The following is a 23,275-nucleotide window of genomic DNA, read 5'->3' as shown; positions in this document are numbered from 1 at the left end:
TAATTTACCACTGCGCTGAGTACAAAGATTAAAATATGTGTTCTTAGAATCATTGAAAATAGTTTAATATGCACTGTATGTATACTTACAATTAAGAAGAAAAAGGACCAAATGCCACTGTTTTTTCTCCCACTGCAAAAAATGAATGAAATCACGTATGTCAAGAAAATAAGAGATGAGACGTATCCAATACTACACAGGATCTGAAAATAGAAATATTAAAGTTGTGCAAGGTAAATGCTCTCTAGATATATATTCATACTTAAACCTCAACTTTTCAAAATGATGCTATAACAAAGGTAATTGTGAAGTTCTTTGGCTTAAGATGAATAACGTTATTGCATTCATGAAAAGTGGTCTAAGGAACCCGTTTGATAACTTTGGCCACTTACCTGAACTAATAGGCTTTGAATTATAAACAGAACCTCCTCTGGGCTAAAAATGGAATCCACGATCTGCATCAGGAGGAGGATCAAGAAGAACAGTGGGACATCCACCAGCGCCTGCCCAAACCAGTACACGGAAGGGCAGAGGCCTGAAATCCGTAGCTGGGAGTGAGCTTTTTTCTGACAAAGAAGTAGAAGAATTATTAAAAGGTCCCAAACTATTGAGGCTTGAGAAATTGCAAACATGTAGTCACAAAATCATTAATTTTCCGTACATCTTTTACGTGTTATGCTGAGTGAGCAAATGACACTGTCACTTGCCACATTCCTATTTCGGGAGCATTAATAATGCTGCAATCCGTATGATGACTTCATTGTCTTAAAGGGAAATTTTACCAACATAACATTCCAGCAGACTGGGCATTGCCTCAGTGAGAAGATATTTGTTCTTTTCTTTTCAAAGCTACTGCTCCCTCTGACACTTTCAAGACTTGCAAGTTGCACAAAGTTTCAGTAGGTTTACAATTTCCTGTAAGATTCTTAAGTTTTATGCTGAATATAAATAGTGCACTTATACTTGGCATTTTATTTTGTTTTCTCGTGGGAGAAATTGCTAAAGATAAGGAGAGTTTAAGGATCAGAATAAATTAAAATTAATTCAAGTCCACCACCATCCCCTGAGTTCACAAGGCTTAACAGCACAAAGAGAGCACCAGCGATGGTGCTAAGGACATGGGGACACACAAAGGGCCTTTCAGTGGCACAGAATACCATGGAGAGGCAGAAAGACCATGAGGGGCTTCTTAAATTTTTATAAAGTCCTTGCAAAAACGACACTTTAAAGGGACAGTCTTTTTGAACAATAAGCCAAAGTACTATGGTGAACTGTCTAACTGGGTAACCGCACCACCACCTGGAAAGTGGAAACCATCCCCGAGGGGATGTGACCACGCTGGTGGGTAAGTGGCTGCAAATTAAATGCCAAGTGAAATGCCAGATAGAAGCTGCTGTTCCCTGTTAGGTGATAACACTTCCTAAGCCAACCTTCCTGAGGTCTCTCATTTGATTAAGAAAAATAGCATTTTCTGAGTATTTGCCAGCCTTTTATTAAAATGGTCGGCTATTCGTTGTTTCAAGCACATAAATGAGGTGCAGCTCGTATGTGTAAATGTACTTGTATAAGACAGGGAAAGGTTCTCTGGGTATTAAGAACATATCAGGACTTTGTTGTTAACTCTTCTTACTTTATTTTTTTTTAACATTTTTTATTGATTTATAATCATTTTACAATGTTGTGTCAAATTCCAGTGTTCACCACAATTTTTCAGTTATTCATGGACATATACACACTCATTGTCACATTTTTTTCTCTGTGAGTTATCATAACATTTTGTGTATATTTCCCTGTGCTATACAGTGTAATCTTGTTTATCTATTCTACAATTTTGAAATCCCAGTCTATCCCTTCCCACCCTCCACCCCCCTGGTAACCACAAGTCTGTATTCTCTGTCTGTGAGTCTATTTCTGTCCTGTATTTACGCTTTGTTTTTGTTTGTTTGTTTGTTTTTGTTTTTTAGATTCCACATATGAGCGATCTCATATGGTATTTTTCTTTCTCTTTCTGGCTTACTTCACTTAGAATGACATTCTCCAGGAGCATCCATGTTGCTGCAAATGGCATTATGTTGTCGGTTTTTATGGCTGAGTAGTATTCCATTGTATAAATATACCACCTCTTCTTTATCCAGTCACCTGTTGATGGACATTTAGGCTGTTTCCATGTCTTGGCTATTGTAAATAGTGCTGCTATGAACATTGGGGTGCAGGTGTCATCCTGAAGTAGGCTTCCTTCTGGATACAAGCCCAGGAGTGGGATTCCTGGGTCATATGGTAAGTCTATTCCTAGTCTTTTGAGGAATCTCCACACTGTTTTCCCTAGTGGCTGCACCAAACTGCATTCCCACCAGCAGTGTAGGAGGGTTTCCCTTTCTCCACAGCCTCTCCAGCATTTGTCATTTGTGGATTTTTGAATGACGGCCATTCTGACTGGTGTGAGGTGATACCTCATTGTAGTTTTGATTTGCATTTCTCTGATAATTAGTGATATTGAGCATTTTTTCATGTGCTTTTTGATCATTTGTATGTCTTCCTTGGAGAATTGCTTGTTTAGGTCTTCTGACCATTTTTGGATTGGGTTGTTTAGTTTTTTGTTATTGAGTCGTATGAGCTGCTTATATATTCTGGAGATCAAGCCTTTGTCGGTTTCACTTGCAAAAATTTTCTCCCATTCCGTAGGTTGTCTTCTTGTTTTACTTCTGGTTTCCTTTGCTGTGCAGAAGCTTGTAAGTTTCATTAGGTCCCATTTGTTTATTCTTGCTTTTATTTCTTCTAGGAGAAGATTTTTGAAATGTATGTCAGATAATGTTTTGCCTATGTTTTCCTCTAGGAGGTTTATTGTATCTTGTCTTATGTTTAAGTCTTTAATCCATTTTGAGTTGATTTTTGTATATGGTGTAAGGGAGTGTTCTAGCTTCATTGTTTTACATGCTGCTGTCCAGTTTTCCCAACACCATTTGCTGAAGAGACTGTCTTTATTCCATTGTATATTCTTGCCTCCTTTGTCGAAGATGAGTTGACCAAAAGTTTGTGGGTTCATTTCTGGGCTCTCTATTCTGTTCCATTGGTCTATATATCTGTTTTGGTACCAATCCCATGCTGTCTTGATGACTGTAGCTCTATAGTATTGTCTGAAGTCTGGGAGAGTTATTCCTCCAGCCTCTTTCTTTCTCTTCAGTAATGCTTTGGCAATTCTAGGTCTTTGATGGTTCCATATGAATTTTATTATGATTTGTTCTAGTTCTGTGAAATATGTCCTGGGTAATTGGATAGGGATTGCATTAAATCTGTAGATTGCCTTGGGCAGTGTGACCATTTTAACAATATTGATTCTTCCAATCCAAGAGCATGGAATATCTTTCCATTTTTTAAAGTCTTCTTTAATTTCCTTCATCAATGGTTTATAGTTTTCTGTGTATAATTCTTTCACCTCCTTGGTTAGATTTATTCCCAGATATTTTATTACTTTGGGTGCTATTTTAAAGGGGATTGTTTCTTTACTTTCTTCTTCTGTTGATTTATCGTTAGTGTAAAGAAATGCAACTGATTTTTGAACGTTAATTTTGTAACCTGCTACCTTGCTGAATTCTTCAATCAGCTCTAGTAGCTTTTGTGTGGACCTTTTAGGGTTTTCTATATATAGTAACATGTCATCAGCATATAATGACACTTTTACCTCTTCTTTTCCAATTTGGATCCCTTTTATTTCTTTCTCTTGCCTGACTGCTGTGGCTAGGACTTCCAGGACTATGTTGAATAGGACTGGTGATAGTGGGCATCCTTGTCTTGTCCCAGATTTTAGTGGGAAGCTTTTGAGTTTTTCACTGTTGAGTACTATGCTGGCTGTAGGTTTGTCATATATAGCTTTTATGATGTTGAGATATGTTCCCTCTATACCCACTTTGGCGAGAGTTTTTATCATAAATGGATGTTGAATTTTATCAAATGCTTTTTCTGCATCGATTGAGATGATCATGTGGTTTTTGTCCTTTCTCTTGTTGATGTGATGTATTACATTGATTGCTTTGCGTAAACAATATGTTATTGAGAAAACAATGGATCAATGAGGAAATCAAAGCTGAAATTAAAAAATACCTTGAGACAAATGATAATGAAAGCACAACCACTCAAAACCTATGGGACACAGCAAAGGCAGTGCTAAGAGGGAAGTTTATAGCGATACAGGCCTTCCTCAAAAAAGAAGAACAATCTCAAATAAACAACTTAACCCACCACCTGAATGAATTAGAAAAAGAAGAACAAAAAGCCCCAAAAAGCAGCAGAAGGAAGGAAATAATAAAGATCAGAGAGGAATTAAATACAATAGAGATTAACAATACCATAGGAAAAATCAACCAAACAAAAAGCTGGTTTTTCGAAAAAGTAAATAAAATTGACAAACCTCTGGCCAAACTCACAAAGAAGAAAAAAGAGAGAGCACAAATTAGCAAAATAAGAAAGGAAAATGGAGAAATTACAACAAACAAAATAGAAATACAGAATATCATATGAGAATATTATGAAAAACTATATGGAACCAAACTGGATAACCTAGAGGAGATGGACAAGTTCCTGGCAATATACTGTCCACCAAAACTGAATCAAGAAGAATCTGAACACTTGAACAATCCGATCACTAGAAAGGAAATAGAAATAGCAATTAAAAACCTCCCTACAAATAAAAGTCCAGGACCGGACGGCTTCACCGGGGAATTCTACCAAACATACAAAGAAGAACTCATACCAAATCTCAAACTCTTCCAGACGATTGAAAAGGAGGGAATACTCCCAAACTCATTCTATGAAGCCACCATCACCCTGATACCAAAACCAGGCAAAGACACTACATAAAAAGAGAATTATAGGCCAATATCACTGATGAACACAGACGCCAAAATCTTCTTACTTTATAGTCGCCGACACTGCTCATGGCAATGTAAGGGGTGAAATGCTGTCAGCGGGATCCAGAAGGCGGTGCTGCTCGGGTAACCGGACTCGTAGGACGTGTGCTCCTGAAATCAGGCAGAACTTGTGAGCTGATGGCAACTGGGCCCAGGCTTCATTGTATTTTCTAAACTAAATTGTTCAGACAAGTGAATCGGTCAAACTACCCAAAGCACTTCTCAAGAGTTTATTTGCAACTTCTTCCCCACGTTCGTTTTCAATCACGCGCTACAGCAGCTTGGACACTTGGACACGTACCCTGACTTATGCATGAAGAAGCAGACTCCACCAAGTCGTATGACTTGGCTAAGGTCCCACAGTTAATAACCTGTGAAGTAAGCACGAAACTCCTGCGCTCCAGCTGTGTGAGGACAACGTTTCGGCTGATGTTTTCATAGACAATAGAGTTTGAGGACTGCCGATGGAGGAGCTAATTCTGCTACCCTCAGAAACCGATGCCAAATCAGATCAGCTCCACGTTTACGAAGATTCACTCCTCTAGCTCAACATAATGCATTAGGAGCAAATTCAAATGCCTTAAAAGTCCTGGCAGACATAAATTAACGAGTAGGTGGATGTTCGAAAGTAAAAGTGATGGGGCTTGGAGAAGAACGGTCAGCGCACATTTCACATAAAAGCACTGAAGTAAAAAGAATTCAAAACCCTGTACAGCTTAAGGAGGGCCTGTTGGGGGTTGTTAGAAGCCTTGATTTGATTTGTGACCTGTTATCTCACCATTAAAGAGTAAATCACACCACCACCCACCCACCCTGGTCCACATCCCTTAGGCCACAGTTGACCCAGCGGTGTTTGAGTTGGACAGGAAACTGAAGTTTCGGATGGCACTGGAATAATTCTTAATAACAAAAAAAAATGATCAGGAAGCTATTGAGTATGCCCAAGGTGTCATTTAAAGAAGGCAAAGGGAGATTCAACACAGCGAGATGAAAAGGATGACTTGAAGATGTAGATTTGCACATCTTCCTCCCCACTGTGGAGATTCTGACTCAGAGGCTCTGAGCCGGGCTGTAAATTATACTTTAAACAAGAACGTCTTCTAGTTCTAATCCAGCCAGTCCCCTGACCTAGTCAAAGCTGAACATTCTTTCATGGAAACTTGCCGAATTCCCAAGAGGAAACAGTATTAACCTCAATGATGACGATAAGAGCGGTTTACTGAGCGCCTAGGCTTCTCTCTGTGCCTCGTCCCTTGTCCTCATGGTAACTCAGCAGCTAACCCTGACGCTCACAATGCCTCATGTCCTTTTTAAGAAATCTTTGTGAGAATGTTTTCATCTGTATTTTCTTGTGGATTGGTGAACCAAGGCCTACAAAAGTCGAGTTGTTAGAAGACCACATGGTCTGGCATTTAAGATGCTGGCTGTTTAAACTAGGTCCTACTACCAAAGGGCCACAGATGGTAACAGATCTAAGACCAAAAGCCCTCATTTCTTTTCCCCAGTTAACTGTATTTTCTGATGTTCCATAGGCCCTAGGTCATCTAGGTAAGGTTATAATGTTATGTAATCATTGCTAAACACTGTATATGTGTGTATACCTATATGTGTACATACATTAACATATATGCAGTAACTTACATGTACATAAGACATATTCAAGAATAAGTTCATAAAAATTAACATGCTATTTCAGCACTTCAGGTATTTTATTGAAAACTTCTTGTGGCTCAGGATAAGTGAGATCATCTTATACTTACTTCAAAATTGCTTCTGTCAGTCTCAATGTGTTCTGAAGAATTAAAAATTCCAAGTAGCCCATTGCTAATAATGTCCAAGAGGACAGGAAAGCAGTTCAGCCTTTTGGTGTTACACGCTATGGAAAATCTGTGATCCTAAAATATAACAAACATGTATTCTAAGTTCTCAGGAAGCAAACACAAAACTTAATAAAAGAGTATGGTAGAAGCTCATTCAAATTGACAACACAGTAAGGCTAATGCATTGAATGTGATTAGTATCACCATCAATCGTATTATTTGATTAATTTCCAATATACGGCAACATCTAGTATTTTAGTCTCTCCCAACCACGGCATTAGCTGCATGGCTATTTATGCCTAAGCTCTCACAAAACAAAGCCCCTTACAGGATTTTTAGCAGCAAAACTATAAAACTCCATAAACGCAACCTCCCTCTAAGATGGCAGTAAGCTTTGTTTCAAAATGTGACACGTTCATTTTACAAGTAAAGAATGTGCAGATACTTGGGAAGCAGAAGACTGGCAGCTATTGTAATGCTTTCACATTGTATATGCTTTCACAAATACTGAGCTTGCAATCATAGTGTTGCATGTAAAATCTCTTTTCAAATGAGATTTTAAGATCACTTTCTGATATATGAAAGTCAAATCATTTTACTGTACCCCTTAAACTTATACAGTGCAGTATGTCAATTATATCTCAGTAAAACGGGGGAAAAGCGCATGGTAAAAAAATGTCTACACATACATATGTGTGTGTGTGTGTGTGTGTGTGTGTGTGTGTGTATATATAATATATATCAACATGATTATTTCTCCTCCAAATAAAACGTAAGTAAATTATTATCTATATTGCATGAAATATCATAAATAAATCAAGTGGAGGGGAGGATATAGCTCAGTGACAGAGCACATGCTTAGCATGTACGAGGTGCTGGGTTCAATCCCCAGTACCTCTATTAAGTCAAACAATCAATCAATCAATCAATCAATCAATCTAAATTACCTCTCCCCAATAAATAAATAAATCAGGTGAATTGTTTCTAACCAAATTATTTAAATGTTTATTGACATTAAGAATGCTATTCTTTTAGAAATATTTTTCTCAGTATGCTGGAAACTAACCTGATTAAAACGTATCAAGGACTAGTTGGATCAAAGGTAACATCTGACTTTATTTTTGGCATGGAAATTATTCCTGAGAATTAACTCTGACAAGCTGCAAACAGTCCAACTTTGTGACACTTAACGGCTGTGATTTATACATGGAACACTCTCTTCTCGTCTTTTTCCATTTGTTGGCTGTAGGGATCTCTACCCAACTCCCACAGGGTCCAGGCAGGTAGTATAAATAAATGGAGCAGAATGGAGCTGTAGCAAATTGAAAAGTAAATCCTGACTCTGAAGCAACTGTTTCTGAGTTCAAACTGAAGACAGTCAGAATTGGCATATGGAGGGATTTTTCAAGAGAAGTCAGAAATTTAGTCATTAACATTTTTTCATTGAAATACTGTTGATGTACGTACAATTTTATGTTAGTTTCAGGTGTACTGCACAACGATCCGACATTTGCATACATTATGAAAAGATCACTATGATAAATTCAGTAACCTTCTCTGTAGGGAAGCTAGAAATTTAAATCTGTATGTGAAATACTGCCCAACAAGGCAGTCCTTCTCAAACTTTAATGAGCATGCTAATCTTACTGAAGTTCAGATTCTAACTTAGTAGCCTGGCGTGGGGCCTGAGATTCTGCATTTCTAACAAGCTCCCACTTGATCCAGTGATGTTGATTCTGGAATCACACTTCAAGTAGTGGGAAACTAAGGCATTTAAAAATCATCAGACAGTTGGGCATAAATATTTATCTGAAGATTTGTCCTATTTGGGTAAAGGTTAGCTGGTAAGAATTGAGCTTTTTCTTGCCCATAAAAACCATGCGAAAATCTACTGTAAAAAAATTAAGAGCGATTTTTTTTTTTTGGTAACTGGAGCTGAAGTTTGCCATAGGTATTAGTCAGATTTCTGTTTGGAAGATTCATCAAAATGTCATGAGTTGAAATCCAATTGAGAATAAGATTGAAATTAATTATTGGGCCATTCCAATAATTGTATTCCATATACAATTGATAATGAGATTTAAATTCATTGTTAATTATAGCAGTGCACACAACTTAATGAGGAATAAAAATCACACAGCATTCCATTATACGTTGGAGGCTGTAGGCAAAGAATCGTGGCCCAGCATCTCCACTAAAAATAAGAAGTATCCCATTTGCTCGTGCCCAATTGGCCTTTCATGTCAGTTGATGTGTTATTCAAACTGCACATTCGTACTCCATCTTTGGTGGGATGCAGCAATCAGAGCCTGACGTACCCTGTCATCACCCGACACAGTGATAGCACCATTGTATGATGGCTCGTCTGGGCCGCTTCTAGTTCCAAAGGCGTCCACTTCCAAAGCTATGTTCTGTTGCCTCAGGGAATGTATGAAGTCATCGATGCTTGACCCTACCAGGAAGGCAAAGATCAAAAGAAGCATAAATGAAGTAAAACAATAGTCAAATAATTTTTTTTTAGAACCACTAAATTTTTTTTAGAACCACTAAACATGTCACTCAAAGCACACCATAATAAGGACTCTCAAAGGATTTCCTTTAAACGGTGGAATTGATGTTATGGGACTTAAATCCATTCTGATATCAAGGATATGACAAACTTACTTTGCCTAGAGCTGTCGCATTGACTTTTCACTTCTGTTCCTGTAAAAACACTACTTAAAATTAACATTTTAATCCTTGACCATAGTAATCTTCTATTGTCTTAGAAATTTGGAACAGGTTTTTTTTTCCCCAGGGCTCAAGACTGTGCAGTCCTTAGAAAATGTTATAGAAAGACCTCGAAGATGAGTCAGTAACTGCCTTTCCAAATTCCCTTTTGCCGTTTTGTGCAATAAGCTTTAGTCTTTAACTAAACTTGCAAAATGTGTTTCTAAAACAAACTCTCCAACCTCGTATTGTTCATTTTGAAATTAATTTCCTTTTTGGCCTCATATACACTTTCTAAAACGTACAGAATTTATTTTTCCCTCATGGTTTCTGTTGTCTGGTAAATTTTGCAATATGAACCAACGCTTAAACGCTGCATCACATCCCCGTGTTCACCTGTTTTACTGATGACCAGTAAGTGGGTCAGAGGTGCCTGAGGTGGTTGCTCTGGCGAGAGGAAGTACATGTTAGGAGACAGTCCCCAAGAACAACTTTTTTGATGTAACTCATAGAATAGACGTTCCAAAAGCTGAGGGCAAAAGCTAATGCCAAAAAGCAACAATCTACATGGAGAAAAATGTAGAAGAAAATATTTACCTATAGCAACTTGACTAGGGTTTTAAGTTTGAGCAGATAATGGATGTGATCATAGGAATAAATTGTAAACACTAACCAAACACAGGAACATGCATCCCCCCCCCCACCTTTTTCTTCTTTCTAAAATGAGATGGTTCCTATGTATCTAACCTTGGTCTCCCTGTCTCTCTAAATGCCTTCCTCCCTCCCCACCTTTGAACATGTCTTTAAAGCTCATGAAGTCAGCCAAGAATGACTCTTAAATCTCTCTCTCCAGTGCTCGCTTCTTTGTTCTGTTTCAGTCTTGCATTTCTTCCTTTTCTGGACCACTGCAGACTGGCGTATCACTAACACCCAGACTCACTACAGCCTGAACCTTAGCCTCTCCTGTTCCCAATTTCTATAAATTACTTTTTCTCATTCACTCAAGCTCTGAAGCTCAAGCATTTCCTACTCATTTCCCTCCCTTACATCCCTTTACCAAATGGTTGAAAACTTCTATTTGTATCATTATTGCCTGCCTCCAAAAATTCTCTCCCTTACAAGCTTGGACCTTAATTATCCCCATCCTGACCTCTTTCACATTGTCCTAAATGTCTGTTTCCCTTGTCTCCAATGTCTACTATGTCCAAACCATTTTGCACTGTGGCCCAATTAAGTTTCTTGGCATTCTGTTCTAATTATGTCAATGGCCTATTCAAAATAAAAACTAAAACCTCATTAGTTCCTTATTTTTCTATAAAGTCCAAACTCTTTAGCTCTACTTAATACATTATCAAAATTATCTTTACTCTTTTGTACACCCTATGTTACAATTAACTCAAATTCATAACAAGTCTTCTGTCTCCTCATGTAATTCCACGCCCCAAACTGCTTTCTCTGCCGGATCTTCCACCCCCCTTTCTTTCCTTACTTAAATGCCCCATTTTCCTACACCAAATTGAAATCCTCCCTCTTGTAAAATTATTTTCTATTATGCGCCTTTTGGACATGATTTCTCTTATACTGAATGCTACAGTATAAGTATACAGTATATAGTAAACTATATTGTATAATTTTTATTATTTTTTTTAGTGTACTTCTTTATTTAATTTAATTTTATTTTGTTTTATTTCATTTATTGACTTTTTTAGGGTACTTCTAACCACCCTCCAAAGCCGAATCTCATGTCTGGTTTATTTTGGTAAGTGTTACAAACATTTAACACAGAGTATCAGGCAGGGGTACTCACATGTTTTTTTTAATGAATAAATACCCTGGGTAGAGAGAAGGCTTATGGAAGGAGGTATTACTCAACAAAGAGCCTGACGCTGTAGAGGAATGTGGGACCCATATAGTAAGTTTCAGATAGTGACGTGAATTCCTGGCTAAGACATGGTCTGGCACAGAGCTACTCTGGGGAAAAAGGAAAGTCTTTGGGATAGGACCTGGGTGCTAATTTCCATGCTTCTGAAAAACTACTTCAACCCTTTGCTTCTAACCTGCAGACTGCAAAATTAAAAGAAAAATCCCAAACTTTATCTAATTTAATTACATATCCACTAAAGCAATTAAAATTTGGTTTCTGTATTAAAAAGATCATATGTGGTTGCTGAAATCTATTTTATCTCAGTTTTTTTTCCTTGAATTTATTTTGAGTGCACTGATCAAACATACCTGAAACACTCACGTACTCACATGGTCAACAGAGTTCTTCTTTCTTTCTTTAATTTCAGGAAGCGAACTTTTGCCATTGCCCAGAGCTGCTGCCTCCAGAGAGCCATGCCGCTGACTGCACTCTTTGTTTCATTCAAGGAAGACAAAACTTGTTCCAGCTCAACAAGGCTTCCTGTGTCGTTTGTCCTATCACTTTGTAACTGTCCCCAAATTCCAATATCTATAAAACACAAAACCAGGAACTTGTGAAGCACCATTTTAGATGTGCATTATTTCCCCATGGGCATCTTTTCACCGAATGGAAGGAGAGAGCCTTGGGGAAGGATCAAGGACTCTAATTCAGGGCTTTACTAGAGCAACTACTAAAGAAAAAGGAACAGAGAAGAAAAAAAAAGATATAATACAAGAAGAAAAAATAAGGATAAAAGAGAATATTGTATTTTCTTGAAAAAACAGTTCTGTGTCTAAAGCTTTAAAGGACTCAATCCTAGGGAACTTAATGAACAGAAACCCATATTTAGCCTGGAAAAAATCTATTTATTGCAAGAGACAAACTATTTAGTATTTTTGACCAAGATGGAAAAGTCAGTACTTTGCTTCTCCTCCAAAGAACATGAAATTGGTAGAGACAAAATTTTTAATACACCCATGTTTGAAAACTAGACAAAAGTTACCTCTTTTGGAAGAGGAGCCTAGAGAAACTGACCAACTCTAGACTTTTAGAAAGCTCTATAGCTTTCTTTTTATTTCTATTTTAATATATTTATTAAAAATTGAGTATAATCACTACAAAAAGATATTAAGTGTATAACTTCAAAAGTGGATGACAGAGGGAAAGAAGGATCAAAAAGACCCCCCACTTTATCAATCAAAAAAAAAGAAAGAAAGAAAAGAAAAAGGAAAAGGGCACAGGAAAGGGTAAACACAGTAGGTTGATAGTAAACCAGAAACAAAGATACATCTTAGAGCCATTAGAGAAGAAAGGCAGACTACTTCCCAAGGAACGGCAATTAGACTGACAGCAAACCCTTCAACGGCAACAGTGACATACAACCTGCAGTTCTAATTTTCTTTTCTCTATTGCACTTACATTCAAAGAATATTATATTGCATATTTGTTGTCTGCTCCATGAGGACCACATCTTGTACACTGCTGTATTCCACATGCTTAATAAAAAGCTTGGTACAAATTATGGAATTCAAGGTGGGGAACCAGCATTGAGAGAAGAGGGAAAGAAATAAGAAACCTATTTCCTATCTGCTGTAAGTTTCCTCAAGACCATATTGAATTATAGCACCTTGAAAATCTCATCATTTCATCATTCCAAGTATACTTTTAGGATAACAGCACAGAAAGGTAAAATTCAAGTTAAAAAATATTTTATTACCTGGTTCATCGACGCCTGATTTTCCTTCTAATTTCAAGAACACTTCATTCAGTGTTGTCACGGAAACACCGTAATTCTCAATGCCCTGGTTTGAACGTCTATCAAGATCCCTGTAGAGGTCTAAAAGCGGGCATAAAAATGCATCAAAATAATATAATTTGTAATGAGATTGATAACAACTGTATTTTTAAAGAATAGGAAACACTTGTGATCGGCCAAATGCATTCATCAGAAACAAAACTATGAAATAGACAGTCCCTTATGTCTAAAATAAACTACACAGTGTGCTAGCTTCCAAACCTTCTTGAGTATAAAAGCCTAAACTTTTATTTTTTCATGCCTAGAAAAATGTATTATATTTTATTTAATGTGTTTTTAAATGTTTGTTAGATGATGGGAAGCGTTATGGATGGACGGAATGCTTGTCTCCCCAAAACGCACCTGTGGAAACTCTGCTCCGCAATGTGGTGCTATCAGGAGGTGGGGCCTTTAGGAGAGAATTAGGATTGGATGAGGCCATAGGAGTGGTGCCTTCATGAATGGGATCCCCGCCTTCCTAAGAGTCACACAAGAAGTCTCGCTTTTGCTCTCTGCTCTCTGCTGCGTGAGGATGCAAGAAGTCAGCCGTCTGCAACCCTAAAGAGACCCCTCACCAGAACCCCCTGTGCTGGCGCCCTCACCCTGAACTTAGACTTCCCAGCCACCAGCGCTGTGAGAAGTAAGTGTCTGCTTTCTGTGAGCCACCCAGTCTGCTGGCATCTGTTACAGTGGCCTGAACTAAGACAGGAAATGTTTAATTCTAAACCCTCATTCATTAAGGAATCTTTTCCAGAAAATAAAGATTTGTGCTTTCACATTAGGGATAAGTGCTAGGCAATATAGTAACAAATACAAACAAACAAACAAACAAACAAACAAACAAACAAAAACCAACCCCTAAAGTTTATCAAAATAATTAGGTGCTGCAGAATCTTTTCCTGGCTTCAGTATATATAAATTGAAGGAAAGGGCAAAGTATGTAATCTTGAGTTCTCTCTCTCTCACTCTCTTCTCTTCCAGCTTCTAACTATGGTATGAAAATTGCACAAGATCCTTGAAAGAGGGTAAGTCTTTATGAGGGATTTTGGAGGGTCATTTGGAGAGATTTTTTTCCTTTAAGATAGGGAATAATCCTTGGACAGTTCAGGAAAACTGAGAGCAGAATAAAGAACAAACTAATTTCAATATTGGGAGAGATTAAAGGTTTCTGTCTCAACAGTGTGTTAGGTAAAGAAAAACAGACATGTAGTCATGATTTCTAATGAGTTCTTAAACCCACCTACGTGCTGGTTCTTTCTCACTCTTTCTCTAAGTTGTGCATTCCCCTTCTGAAATGCATTTAATAACCAGGTAATACTTGGCCCTGTGGGCTTCATGAAGTTTTCCGTCTCCGTAAACGATAACATGTATCAAAGACATTGTGTGCGCATCTAAGTCTATCACTATGTCACTGACTCTAAGATGAGTACATTTCCTCATCTTTTAACGTATCTGAAGTGAGCACGCATCATAAATCCTAGTCGGTCACATTTTAAATGCCAGCATTGTTTCTTTCGGTTTCTTTCTTGGTAGCACACACCGAATTTGAGGGGGCCATAGACTTGGCAAAATACCACAGCTACTATGTGTCAAGTGGGATTCCAGGTGCTTTATTCATATTTAATATTTTCATAATAATTTAAAATATATTAAATCACCTAATGTTTATTAAAACCCTATAAAGTTAGTTCTAGTATGAGCCCCCTTTCACAGATGAGGAAACTGAGGTGCAGAAAAGTGACACCACCTGTTAGAGGTTACGGAGCTAGCAACAGCGCAGCTGGGACTTGAATCCAGCCAGGCTGGTTCTAGCATCTGAGCTTTCAGCTACTGTGTTCTGTCGCCCGGGGCTGTGTGTCTTCATCGGCCGTGAGTGTGGCAGGCTTCCTAGCCCAACCATGAGCAATGGCCTCAGTACCCTCCAGTAAGAGTTGGCAAAATCCCCGAACTCAATAAAGTAAACACATTTCTACGGGTTACACTTTTTTTTTTTTTTAACGCGATCTAGCTCAGAACTCTTGGAAAACGGAACAGCATATTGGGAAATCAGATAGGAAAGCACTGAAGGCAGCGATCCTCCAGGTTTTTGTGCTTGCAGCAAAGTTGTGGATCTGTGAACGTCTGGCGGCATACAGGTCGATTACAGTTACGATGGAATTTTTCGATCATAATGTTACGTCACAGTGTTTATAAAACCATCTACATATTGTGTGCCGTTCCCTTCGCTCCCATTCAGTACTCTGCCACTGTTTTCACAGACCTTTTCTTGCCAGGACCACATTCTCATTCATTCTTGAAACAAATTTCCCAAACAGCCCAAATTTTAGTTTGATGCTGCCCTGTATCTTTTAATTGCACGTGTTGCAACTTGAAACATATTTAGTGTCTTTGTGCCCCAGTTTACTCATAAGTGATGTGGGGATAATGTCAGGGGCTAAAATTGGAAGTGACCTTGGGGATATTAAATAAATTAATGCACAGTGCCGTGCACTTAGCAAGCACTAAAATGTTAGCCATCATTCTAAACACCACTGTTAAGTAACAGCATTATAAATCATCCTGTGGTCTTTGCATTCTGTTACCTGGAAATTTGCTTGTCCTTTCCAAAGGCAAAATATATACCAGCTTTTCTTCACTTTGTGCTGCTAATTTGGCATCAGGGATGTGCTGTTTAACAAGCGATGTTATACCGTCTGGGTCGCACATTTCATTCAGATGCAAACTGACATGTAAGAAGAGTAAGTTAAAGCTATTTTCATCCAACACTATCTCTACAAACAACCGTAGCGTGTGTTTGTCACTTAATATCAATGAGGCAAAAAAGCGTAATCTAATAGAAGAAGCAAGACTAAGTATTAATTTAGTCCAAGCTGTCTAGTCTACACAACACGCAGATCACTATAGGATTATTAGAGACAGGTAAGTTGACTCAGGGATTGTTATTTGGAGAAGAGAGATATTTGGCTCCATCGTGGCTGGGGTCAGGTGGAGGGGAATGCCCAATTTTGTCTCTGTCTATTCAAAAACTCAATGATGAATTCTCCCTTTGCCGTAAAGTCTGAGTTCTGCAAAAACTAGGGTTTGACCATGATAAAAACAAAAGCTAATTTGGTCCAGTCACCACCCTGTCCTGAGGATCCATGTTCCAGAACTCTGGCTTCATGTCTATGAGCACCAGTTTTCTAACTTGTGACATGAATGAGTACTCAGCTCTCAAAGAACTTTGAAAAGAGAATAAAATAAAGTATGTATGAAGTTGCACACGGGGCCTTGCACTGGGTAAACCCTCAGAATACGTTAGCTAATTTTAGCATATTTTTCTGTCCAAAATTTATTCAAAGCTGGTCTGTTTTCTGGCTGAGAACATATCAAGTTCTTCATGAAATCACTGGATGTTAGAAACCTCATTATTAGTCATGTCCATTGAAATTTACTGAGGCTATAGAATGATGAGGGCTTCACAATTCACACTGATGAGACAAACCTAAAAACATCAATTGTAGATAAAACTATTCTGTGTTTACAAGGCCCTGTGTGAATCACCACCCAGGATACCAAATAGGGAGAATGTAGCACCTTCCCTAAGGAGCGGGGAACATAACAGTAATATAAAGCAGCGTATTAGAGAAGAAGTAGGGCAGAGAGAAGTTGAATCAAATCAGTTAAGCCCTTGGCACCTGGTCAGATATTCATTCATCATTTTTAGCCTCAACGGCAAAGTAGGTCTTCTTGCCTCTATTTTATAAATGAAGTTATTGAGGATCAAAGTTTATTAAGTTGCTCAAGGCAACAATTCAAAATAGTGTTTTCAGGGCCCCAGAAAAGACGATGCTTATTATTAAGGAAAAGACATTCAAAAAGACTTTCAGGAATGGCTGGGATTTGACAATGGTTAAAATGGGTTGGAGAAAGACATGTCAAACAGATGTCCTCCTCAAGCAGAGACAGGACACTCAACTACAGAACGTACCCAGGGAAGAGTGAGTGGTTCGTGTTAGTTGTGTGTACTTATCCAGCTAGGTTGTACCGAGCAATCATGATGGAACGGTCGATTAGGTCAGGGTAAACATGGGGAGGAAATAAGGAGGGGACCCATTTCACCACTGCGCATGAAGTGACCTGAATCACTTTTTAAGAAATATTAATACTTTAGTGGGAAGTATAAGGAGCAATTTATATCACATCTGAAATCTTGGTCCAAATATTCTACCACTCATAAATGAGGTGAGATTGGATGGATTATTAAAACTCCCTGACACGTCAAAGGAACATAATAATACCATATTTTTACAGTTATTTGGAGGATTAAGTATGATTATATGAGTACCTTATATGTAAATAGCTTATCAAGTAACTTCAGTACAGCTAACATCTAATAAGTGACAGACATTACTTAATAGTGATAGTAATTATTATCAGAAAGAAAAGGAGACAAAAAATAAGGAAGAAAAGGAAGTCAGGGAGAACAGACTGGAGGCAATTGAAATTGCCAGGATCAACAAAAAATAAATATTAGGAATAGGGTAAGAGAGAGGACTGGAATATCATTAAGTTTCTCTTAGCAAATCATGTGTTGTGAAAATAGTTTCCAAGCATTTAATTTAAACTTAGCTTAAACATTCTTATATTCTCAGTGTTTACAGTCCCACATACCCTTTTCTAGCTAAGAAAGAGAACAGTTGTGGTGTAGTTCCAACACAGCCCTCTTGAAATGAACTTACTGTGTTGCCTACACTAACACACCGACACTGCTATCACCTGTCCCCAACATTCCCAGCGTGTTCCAACATGTTCCCAAAAATGATGGTTATACCTTAAATGGTAGCCGATGCCCCATTTCTTCTTCAGGAATAGAGAAGAACCTGCACACTTCAGCCTTCCACTGGATATAAACACCTTCCTATCTAAGCAGGAAAAACCAAATAAATTGTATTAAAGGGTTATCCTTTCACTATTTATAAGAGAATAAATCCATTAATAAATAATGTATTTTAGAAGCCTGAACCACTAAAAGAGATGCATTCTGGTTCTGGTCAAGGTAAGCCACTTTCTTTGTCATCCAGTAACTAAAATGATATGTTAGTTTATTCTTTAGTCTATTTAGAAAATTATCTTGCTTTGAAAGGAAATTTCAAGCCAACTGGCATTCATACTGCATAAAACATAGTGTATCTTAGAGAGGATGCTATATATTTTACAACCAGTGAGCTGCTTTGCAATAGGATCAGAACACTCTCATGGGACAATGTACTCGGGGATGCAGGCATCCCGATGGATGGGAGAACAATCCTCCCACCTTGGCTCATGGCGGTGACGTGCATGGCAGCCGTGCTGGGACACATCCATACAATTCCATATGTGTCCCTAATTTGTCACTAAAATACGTGCGAGAAAACCAAGAATCACCAGCCAGGTTGTCAGCCTCATCCATGAACTGGGTACTGAAGAGAATTACTCTGTCTGATTTCCTCTCTTTCAGGAGGTTCCACACGTGGTATCTTGAAAGAGGATCTGATCCAGCAGTTGGTTCGTCCAAAAGCAAAACCTGCACAGTAGGAAAGCACACAAAAGTGTTTCCTCTTTTCATGCAAAGTTCTTTTAAAAAAAAAAAAACCACCTATATAGTGGACTCTTGAACAGCATGGCTTTGAACTGCACGGGTCCACTTAGAGGTGGATTTTTGTCGCTACATACTACAGTAACACACAAGCCCAGGCTGGTTGAATCTGCAGATATGGAACCATGAACACAGAGGAGCCATGTATACAGAGGGCTCACTCTAAAGCTGTACCAGGATTTCTGACTGCGTGGTGGGTCAGTGCCCTCAAACCCTGCATTGTTCGAGAGTCAACTGTACTTGTACAATTTTGAGGGGGAAATATTTTTGTACTTAATTTTTCATTGTAACTGTTCTCCTACATTTATCACTTGCAAATTAACCGTGATCAAATATAGTCGTTTCACAGTCCTCGATCTGATTTCGCCAGTAACTTGAGTTCAGCTTACCTGAGGATCTCCTAAAAATGCAATCCCCAAAGTTAGTTTTCTTTTTTGTCCACCGCTTAAATGTTGAGCCAGAATGTCTTGAATATTTTCCATCTCTAAGTCCCGTAAAACTCGTTGAACCTAACAAAGTAAAGGATATTTAGTCCAAAACCCAGAATGTTTCTCTTAAAAATGCTATCATTTTGCTGTTCATCACAAAGGATTTTTTTTTTTTGACCTTTAGAGGATGAATCATGGAGAAGTCACACCGATTCATTTAGAATATTCTAGCTAAACAACTTCATTTTCCTGGTTGTATGACATCTAACATGCTCATCTACCTCTTGCGCCACTTCATGTGGATGAATCCCTTTCACTTGGGCAAAGAGCCTGAGGTTTTCTCTCGCGGTGAGAAAGCCAAACTGCACGCTGGGTTGTGGACAAGCTCCAGTGAGCCTGCTGATCGTTCCTGGGTCGGCCGTTTCTGAAAGTGAGTGATTATAGACGGTGACCGAACCCAGAAGGTAGAGGGTCAGCATCAAGGTGACGTCCCATGCTTCATTTAAGATATTTAAAGTGGAAAACAGTGTGCGTCAATCATTCGAGCCCTTAGACGTACTTTCCCTGTCAGGAATACCGTACACTCTGGACTGGTTAAAAATTTAATGTTCACAATATATCTGACCCATTGGAATACCCATTAGAAAGCATAAAGCTACTTATCATGAGATACTTCAGCCACAAAGATTTTCCTAAATAAATAAAACATAAATCTGTAAAACAATAACTTAAAACTTCTAAAACTTTCCTACTAAATGCCAGAGTGTGACTAGTAGCCAGTGAAATTAATTAGCTCATGAAAAGCACAGATAATTCATTTGCCCACGTGCTTGCCATCGGATGACTGTCTTCTCACCTGATGTTGGGGCCGACAGTCCACTGAGCGCATTTAACAGGGTGGTTTTCCCAGCTCCACCGTGACCAAGGAGGGCAGTGATCTGGCCTTCATATATGTCAAATACCAGACCTGGCATTGTTTCAAAAAATTTACACTCAGAGCCTCTATAGTAACTGGTACATTCTCTGAAATTTTTATAAGTTCTTACAGCATGTGTCTATTTGGTTAGCAATATTCAAAATAAAATCCACCCCCCTCCCCAATTCTTACTTTTAAAATTGCATCTTCTATGATACACATTTTTATAGGCTAGGATTGCCATGATGTATTATTATGCGATTAACAGGGGTTTTTTTGGATAAAAGCAGTTCTGTCATTAAAGATAGGCTGACTATAATAAACACAGCATTAGGATTAGAAAGTATGATGAGTTGAAAATAATATGCTATCCTCTGTCTGTCAAATGCATTAAGCTATCCGTGGTGCAGCCAACTTCCCCAAATTGCTATAAGATCTTTAACTTTACTTGGAAGAAAACATAATGTGTTCACATAAAGGAGAGCCATGATATCTGGGGCGTCTGTTCTTAACCCCTACCAAGGCAGGACAACAGTGAGGCACAACCCCTACATCAAACCGCTACGTCAAATACGATGTTATTTCATTACCTTTCAAAGCTTCTACTTTTGCATGCTTTCCTCTTCCATATTCTTTCCTAAGATTTCTTATTCTGCAAAAAAAATAGGAAAATGTTTTGAGCCAGTTGTAGAGGTGGAAAGAGAACTGACTAATCAAGTCATTGAGGCTGTCGGGAAATCCGGGGGCTCCTTCCCGACACACGGGTTCCGGGGGCCTGGCGGGGGGGAAGGAAGGGGGTCTCACCAGAGGCAGCATCCGCGATCATTATGACAGATGAGTGTCTGCCATAAAGGGAAAGGGCAGAGAAAAGCACGAAGAAGAGAAAGAAGAGACAATGAAGAAAATGGAAATATGAAGATGATCTCTTTATTGACAGTTGTTGTTACATCATAAGATATAAACGTAAAAGCTGACAACGCGAGAAAACAAAGTGCGAATAAGAACGAGTGTTGCGGAAGAGTCTGTGGCCATACCACCCCGAAGGCGCGGGGTCCGGGAAGCTAAGCAGGGTTAGGCCTGGTTAGTATTTGGATGGGGGACCCGCGGGAAATGCTGGGTGCTGCAGGCTTTATAAAAGCAGCGGGAAGGGTATAGCTCCGAGGTACAGTGCATGCTTAGCATGCACAAAGTCCTGGGTTCAGTCCCCAGTACCTCCATTAAGTAAATACATTGATAGAGAACGATGTTGCCTTTCACGAGTGTAGCAGTCTGGGATGTAGATGGGTACAGATAGATCTATGGTCTCTGATTCATTCTCCATTTGCAACACCATGTAATATTTTTATTACCTAACGGCTTCTTTCCCATGGAATTCTGGAGACACTGGTTCAAAGGGGTCGCTAGTTGAAGAATCTAAATCTGTCTCATTCTCAAGGGCCGCGTGATCAGCCCTTTGGTGTTGAAACCAGAAAGAGGATTTCAGGAAAAACCAAGGCGAATGTCGACGTCCATATTCAGCTACACAAACAGGAGGCAGTTAAACACTGGGTCAGTCACCACTTTAAGGATTATAGTCACTGTAGACAGGATGGCACGTCATTGCAACTCACTGGGGGAGCATTTAGAAATTTCGAAGATCCAGTATCAAGCACGAGCATTCTTTAACTAGTTCTAAAACAACCACTAACATTATAATTATCCTTAATCTCTTGCAAGCGACTCCTTTTAAAAAGAAGCCACCTAAATCGTTACAGTAGAAAAAGATCTTAGAAAGTGATTCTATAAACAGAGTACAGAATACCACTAGGTTCATTTTAGAAATTTTGGGGAAAAAAATTCTTGATAATTTATATTTAATATGTTGCAGACAGTTATTTAAGAAATACAGCGAATGAAATTGTGTTGAATCACAATCATGTTACTACTTTCTGGGCAAAATTTTGTCAAAATATAATGTCAATACCAAATAGAGAAAAGCATCAAAAACCAGCATGAAAAGAGTTGCTATTATTAGGTACTGGTTGTTTGAAGAATCCAGAGGGATGTTAGAGTTCCTATCATAGTCCAAATGTGTAAGCTGAAAAAAAAAAAGAGATACATGCATGGACTTTAAAAAAGATAAATAGAGCATTAAGAATGATCATTGTCTTATTTCTGCTAGGCACTGGGATTGAAAAGATAAATGAGACACAGTTCTGGTCTTTACAGAGCTCTAATCTGTTGGAAGATACAGCAGTGAAACCACGTAACTACAAAGCACTTTGGGAAGGTGGAGAAGGCAGGTGCTGGGTAAGGGTTCCCACAGGCAGCAGCAGGCAGGTCCTCTAGGCAGAGGTGAAAACTCAAGGGAGGTGGTATATGAGGTGGGCTTCCTATAGGATTTCATCAGGCTTATGATGGGGAGGAGGAGGGCATTCTTGATGGGGACATGTCTGAAAGTGAAAACACGGAGGGATGCAAGTACCTCTGCACTTGGGCCGAAGACAAGAGTAACTTCCTAGTGTAGTTAAGATACAGTGAGTTTATGTGTGACATAACCTTTCACTTTGCATTTGATAATTATGACATCATAACTTATTTTTTCTGAGACGAGGTTCAGTTTCATATAGAACTGGCCAATCAAAGAATAACAATTTATTTCTAGGGAATTCCTGGTTTTCAAATACTTGTGACAAGACAAGGGGTCATGTTTCCTGAGCATTAAATTCGATAAATGTGCATTGGAGCATCCCAATAAAAGTAAAAACTGATCCACACCGATGACGGAGTATCAGTCTATATCAGACCTAAAAAAAAACCCTAATTATGCTGAGAGAGAAAAAGTGAACCCTCTCCTGTCTCTTCAAAGTGCATCTTTACAAAAGTGGATGGGAATTTTAATGTTTAGCACGTGTAGCATGAATTATGAAGAGGGAATCCGTTTTAAATGTTCTGTAAAAGATGAAATAGTTACATTAACTCTTACCTGGGCCATTCCAGCAGTGAAAGCAAAAGGGCTAAGAAGACATAAGGTCCATTCCAAAAATGCAGGAAGGTGTCTGTACAGAGCAGTGAATCCCAGACTCCCCCAAAAGACAGTAAGAAGAAAGACAGCCAGCCCAGTAAGGGAAGGTTTCTTCACCAACACCCTCATCAGGAAAGCTAACGTTATCTGAGAGGAGAGAAAGACTTCAGGTAGTATAT

At 38.7% G+C, this 23,275-nt stretch overlaps 1 protein-coding gene across 1 annotated transcript in view; it reads right to left on the bottom strand.

The window, feature by feature from the left end:
• LOC105085699 (ATP-binding cassette sub-family A member 9) overlaps nucleotides 1–23,275 on the bottom strand; it is a 58,137-nt gene that overhangs the window by 16,076 nt on the left and 18,786 nt on the right. Inside the window, 19 exon segments of the mRNA XM_064495623.1 lie at nucleotides 90–203; nucleotides 393–566; nucleotides 4,910–4,952; nucleotides 4,954–5,015; nucleotides 6,665–6,799; nucleotides 9,043–9,176; nucleotides 9,830–9,996; nucleotides 11,687–11,885; nucleotides 13,054–13,173; nucleotides 15,714–15,853; nucleotides 17,945–18,035; nucleotides 18,538–18,676; nucleotides 19,138–19,257; nucleotides 19,458–19,635; nucleotides 20,035–20,143; nucleotides 20,683–20,744; nucleotides 21,442–21,610; nucleotides 22,004–22,169; nucleotides 23,058–23,243. Of these exon segments, the coding sequence (XP_064351693.1) occupies nucleotides 90–203; nucleotides 393–566; nucleotides 4,910–4,952; nucleotides 4,954–5,015; nucleotides 6,665–6,799; nucleotides 9,043–9,176; nucleotides 9,830–9,996; nucleotides 11,687–11,885; nucleotides 13,054–13,173; nucleotides 15,714–15,853; nucleotides 17,945–18,035; nucleotides 18,538–18,676; nucleotides 19,138–19,257; nucleotides 19,458–19,635; nucleotides 20,035–20,143; nucleotides 20,683–20,744; nucleotides 21,442–21,610; nucleotides 22,004–22,169; nucleotides 23,058–23,243 (2,508 nt within the window).

The sequence above is a fragment of the Camelus dromedarius genome, chromosome 16, assembly GCF_036321535.1.
Source record: "Camelus dromedarius isolate mCamDro1 chromosome 16, mCamDro1.pat, whole genome shotgun sequence".
NCBI lineage: Eukaryota > Metazoa > Chordata > Mammalia > Artiodactyla > Camelidae > Camelus > Camelus dromedarius.
Note: the sequence above shows the minus strand (reverse complement) of the source record. Positions and strands in the feature narration are given on the sequence as shown.